The sequence below is a fragment of the Musca vetustissima genome, unplaced genomic scaffold (genome assembly GCF_032173495.1).
Source record: "Musca vetustissima isolate MV318-11 ecotype Yass unplaced genomic scaffold, APGP_CSIRO_Mvet_v1 utg53229, whole genome shotgun sequence".
Lineage (NCBI taxonomy): Eukaryota > Metazoa > Arthropoda > Insecta > Diptera > Muscidae > Musca > Musca vetustissima.
Genome location: NW_026875703.1, coordinates 26,857 through 32,499, shown reverse-complemented (window position 1 = coordinate 32,499; position 5,643 = coordinate 26,857). Strand labels below are relative to the sequence as shown.

Below are 5,643 nucleotides of genomic sequence, written 5' to 3'. Positions count from 1 at the left end.
ACCATTTTTTTTTCTTTAATTTTGCATATATAATTTTGGTTAGGGCGAGCTTATCTTTCTCTCAGCTATCTTCTGTGGTTTTTTTGTAATTTAATTCTCAATCGCATTTGCTTTTGCGCACTTTCGGTCACCGACAAACAGATCGTTGACCAGAGTTTATATAAGAACAACTAGAAAGTAAGACGCGCGTTTAGTTATTCACAAAATTTCACCCATAACGAACGTAGAGGTCAAGTGGTCAAAAATCGAGACAAAATGAAATTCGCAACATTGCTGCTGTGTGCGGCATTTATTGGTAGCTACGCCGTTGTAAATGGTAAATTGAAAAATTTTGTTTCGTAATACATAGGATAATTAATATTTTTTTTTTTTCATTAAAATTTAGCCAAAAGTTCTGACCATGAACAGCAAACAAAAACATCGGCCTCAAGTGGCGTTGTTAAGCCGACATCGGCTCCATTGGTGACATCAACTGTGGCTCCAACCAAAGCTCCCAAAGTGAGTCCCACCAAAGCTCCTAGTGTAAAAGCCAGCGGTAAATCCAACAATGCCTCCACGAAGACTACCTCCACCACCACCAAAGTTATGGAACCAAAGCCAACAATGGAAACTCCCAAGGCTGCCCAAAAGCCAATGGTGGAAGCTAAACCCATTAACATGCCCGCCATGGATGGCGATATGTTGGAAATGCCCAAAGAACTTAAACCCTTAGCTGTGACCGGCTTTATTACTCAAAATGGCAACATCTATGAAATTGAAGACAAAGATGGTATTGGCAAAATTGAGGGTCGCCAAAACACCGAACCCGAAGAACACATTTGCAATTATGGCTCTGTTGTTGTTTACAGTGATGTCCCATGCGACCAGGTGACCAGTATTAAAATTAGTGAATTCAAAAAACCCGCCAACAAAGACAAAGAAGAAGAGGAGGCCAAACCACAGGAAGAAAACCAAGCCAGTGAACAACAGGATCAAAACCAAAATAAAGATGAACAAAATGTAGAAAATAAAGATGAGAACAAAGATAAAGAACAAGATGGTGAAGAAGAACAAGAGGTTAAACCAGTCCGACGTCGTCCAAATAGTAAGAAACCACGTAACAAGAATAGAAGACGCCAACAAGCAAATAAACGTCGTAACAGCATTCGTCGCAGAAATGGTCCAGCTAGACGTCAGGGTCAGAATCAACGTCGCAGCCAAGACGAACAGGCTTTGGCCGAACGTAGACGTCGCCAGCAGCAGAAGAGACGTCGTCTACAACAAGCAAATAACGGAGGTTATCGTCGTCAGGGACAGAACAAACGTCGCCGCAATGGTGGTGGTAACAGACGTCAACAGGTCTACATTGATGATTACGATTATTTGGATTACAATCGTGGCCGTCAATTTTAAGTGTCATAACTGGGAGTGTGATTTCTGTAAAATGAAGAAAATTACGATTTGAATTGATGTGTGAATAAAATGAAACTGTGAAATGTTTTTTTCCGCTTTGGGTGTTTTATTTTTAGGAAGTATTATAAAAACATTTTTTTTCGATTATATAAAAATAATTAGTCGATATATATTAAAATTAGATTATATTATCCCAGTTCAGCTGAGATTTTAAGCTAATGTTTTAGGATCAATAACAAAAGAGTACCAAGACCTTAGTTATGAGAAGCCACCTAAAATGTCATCAAAAGATTACACAAGAACTTCGCGTATTAGGAAAAAATTATTGATGAGTGAAAAAAGGCCGATACGCTATCTTTAATGCAAATTCTGGTTGCACAATGTAATTTTGAAGGAAATATGGACATGTGGAAGAGTTTTTTATTCCGTAAAACTTTAAGGAAAATTTTCGCTGATAAATTCTGACTATTTATAATTCTATTAATTAGAAATAGTCTGCAACTGCCACATCGGGTGTAAAATATTGATGTGAAAAAAAATTTTGCAGAATGTTTGCTATCCATTATGAAACCGAAATTATCAAAACTCCGGTTGGAAGTTTGTTGTTGCTGAAAAAATTAAAATGCACTGTATAGGATAATTCTGTACACAAAATGTCTCTAGAGAAATTGTTCATCAATGTGTGTTGAGAAAAATTTATTTATTTCTGATGCCTGAGCTAAGCAGTGTAGTAGCAAGCAGATGGATACCACCTTCTGTAATTGATTAGAAAAGCTCTGGCTAGCTCGAGTATTTTTTTTTTTTTTTTTTTTTGACCAGAACTTCTTGTGGTGACTTCATGATGTTCTTTATTATACACTCAGTATTATGGCTGATCAGGATTTATAAACTTTACTTTGGCCATTTTAGACAATTTAGAGTCGATTTACAAATGCCCGTCTGTACATCATAATATTTTTTCTAAAATTAAATCACTTACGAAGATGATTAAATTGTCAAAAAATTGGAATAATTTTTCTATTGATTGCACATAATTACGTTGTACGCAATATTATGTTGCGGAAAAAGAAATCCAATGATCGAAGTTGGCCGGCATATTAGCAGGAGCTAAACATCGACCATAAAACTATTTTAAATCATTTACATTAAGTTGGAATCAAAAAGAAGCTCGATGTTTGGGTGCCACACACAGTAACAGAATAAAATATTATGGGTCGAATTTTGCGAAGCCTTGGCCAAACGGAATGATATAGACCCATTTCTTAAACTAGGCCATACACATCTACAGTTTGTGGCCTAGTTTAAGGCCACATACATCTACAGAGACTCGCCAGAAACTTTGGGAGCTTGGTTGGGAAGTTTCGATGCACCCGCCATTCACTCCGGAGTTGGCACCAAGCGATTATATTTTTTCAAAATTTCTTTAATGATAAAAAATTGGTATATAGGGAGGATTAAGAAAATCGACTTCTGGAGTTGTTTGCCAATAGAGATAAGCATTTCTATGAGTGAGGTATTATGAAGTTACCTTTAAAATGGCAACAAATCATACAACAAAACGGTGCATGTTAAAAAATCCTATAATTCATATAAAAATAATTAAAGCCGAATATGGGGCCCAAACGTTTTCTGGGTCTGGGTAATTTTTCGCTATATGGAAAAAAATGAAATCATGTTCGAAATCAACACACGTAAGTTTTATATCAATTTAATATCTTCCATGACAAACCATTTGCCAAATAGTCATATTCGGTCAGGATCATTAGGACCTTAATATTTTTTATTTCGCTACTCGTGTTGTTCAATATATTTTCCATCCCAAACTCCATCCTATAAGTAGTCATACTGTGGTTGTCGGTTTGCAAAAAATTATAGAGAATTTAATCCATTTATTCAAACATTTATTCAATCCCTCATGTCTATAATACCCATTAATAGAGGGTAAAAGCATATTTTCTATTATCAACCACATTTCACTGAACAGCTGCAAATCAATACAGAAATATATGTATATACATGCAAAGATTTTGAAATTGCAACCCAACTAAAAAACATTTTTGTAATTTTATACCCTTGACTGCATTTGCTCTTGCAAAACAATTTAGTTTCGGAAATTTTGAGGCAAGAAAAAAGTCTGTTATCTATTATATAAAACACAAAAATCTACACACTTTAGTCGCACTCACTTAAGGTCCTCTCATTAAGATTTTGTTTTCTAAATCAACAAACACACATATACATCGAGAGACGCACACAAAACTACACATGTACGAACATACATATATCAAGAATATATATGATGACGTGTTTATAATATAAATAAGTAGTGTAAGCAATGAGAGTGTGCATCTCTGTGTGTGTGTGCGAAATGCACACATGTCCTTGGCATCTATTGCAATTTAATGTGAGTATACCGACACACTCACACAAACTATCTCACAGCTGTTTGTTAGTGTTCATGTGTAACGTAAATGAATGGATAAATGCATCTAGATGGGTGAGTGAATGTGTGTGTGTCTGTATGTATGTTTTGCGTCCAAGCGAGTGTTTATATTTTACACCCAGATGTTTGAGGCTATGCGGTTATTTCGATACAATTACATGCACTCACATATACACATTCACACACTCCCAACGAAACATCTACTTTCGTCCATTCACAATCAGTGAAGAGTTGGTGAACGAGAGTGTCTACATGAATTGGACCGCTACTATGTCAGTATGTTTCTTGTTGTGTGCAGTCATGTGGCGTGTGTTTGTGTGCTTTCCCTCTTGTATGTGTTGATGTGTAGTCATGTATGTGTCAATGACCATTCAAGTGCGAATTTGACAAAATTAAATTTTCACTTTTGGCTTTACATACCCCTCCTAACATCAACACTAGCCGGAATGCCACTGCCAACACTATCACATTTAACAATATTTTAATAATACAGTGAGCGTTTAGGTTTCCGTCGTAGTTTTATTATGGAGGGGAAGATGCGAAGATCTCTTAAAGAGTAAAGCTACATTTGAAATAAAAATTTAAATCATGTAATTTAATGTAAGGAGAACATCATTATTGTAGGTTCGAACTCATCATATAATGTCCTCAGAATCGATGACTAACAGAGAAAGCAACTACATAACTTGACGATATTTGTAAAGGGGATTCCTTCCAATTGTATACCAAAACCAGTGAGCGCAGCAGTATAGTCAGACGGGGCCCCTCATACGATACCCTGCACAACTCTAACGGAACTCTAACATTCTGCGGACTTGTAACTTCTTGCCCGATTAGAGAACAACAGCCCCTCTTCTTAAAGGTGGTTCTAGGACCAATATTTCGCTGCGTTACAAACTCTAGGGGCTGCACAAAGATATTATACCCTGACAACATAGTTGTGTAGGCTGTAATGAAGAATTCTAGAAAAACTGTTGAAAAATAAAATCGAGATCAATAAGTCGGATTTCTTTGAGTGATTTCTTCCTGATGCAAATACCAAGATCTTGGTATGCCATTTACTCAATCGTAAAGAGTTTAACAAAAATGGTTTTAAAATTCTTGGAAATTGTTTTAAAAACATACCCACCTTCGACACTTGCAGTATAGCTATGTGAATAGCTTAAATCGAGTTCACGTGTCGTGACAGAACATATTAAATACAATAGACACACATATGTATATCCTAGTACACAGACTGATATGTTGTTTAGTTGTATTTTGAGGTATGGCAATATTCTTATCCGTAGCAAAGTTCTATTGTATTCTTCCCCACTATCACACACACAGACATACCATACGCACACAAACACATGTTTCAACATTTTGATGATAAAAGTGCTGTTGATAGAATTTCATTTCATGTCGATAGTTCTGCGTACAACTGCTGCTGATGTTATTGTAGCTGCTGACAATAATGGTGTTGAGATATGGTACTGGTACTGGACTGGCGTTGCTAGTCCGTTTACTGTCCGTTCATTCGCACCTGTTTGTCTGTTTGTTCACTGTATATCTATCGTTGGCTTTGGTGTCGACTAGTTGATCCTGTTAACTTACTTTAATTGCTTGGAATACTCAACAGTAATGTGTTGTAAATGAAAAACAATTTGTTGCAAAACGATACTCAAAGGCTAAGTAAATCTGTTCAAATCCATTTGGTGTGGCAAGTTGGCTTGGCATAGGATACAGCATGGCTGCATTTTGTACTCTGGAAAATACTAATAATAATGATAGTAATAACAACAACAACAGCAGCAACAAACGTTGCT

The 5,643-nt window shown here is 36.2% G+C and overlaps 1 protein-coding gene across 1 annotated transcript; it reads left to right on the top strand.

The window, feature by feature from the left end:
- Nucleotides 1-255: 255 nt before the first annotated feature.
- Nucleotides 256-1,392, top strand: LOC133338233 (capping protein inhibiting regulator of actin dynamics-like). The gene is made up of 3 exons (XM_061546410.1): nucleotides 256-316; nucleotides 386-513; nucleotides 631-1,392. The coding sequence occupies exons 1-3, from the start codon at nucleotides 256-258 to the stop codon at nucleotides 1,390-1,392; spliced, it is 951 nt and encodes a 316-aa protein (XP_061402394.1).
- The last annotated feature ends 4,251 nt before the right edge of the window (nucleotides 1,393-5,643 follow it).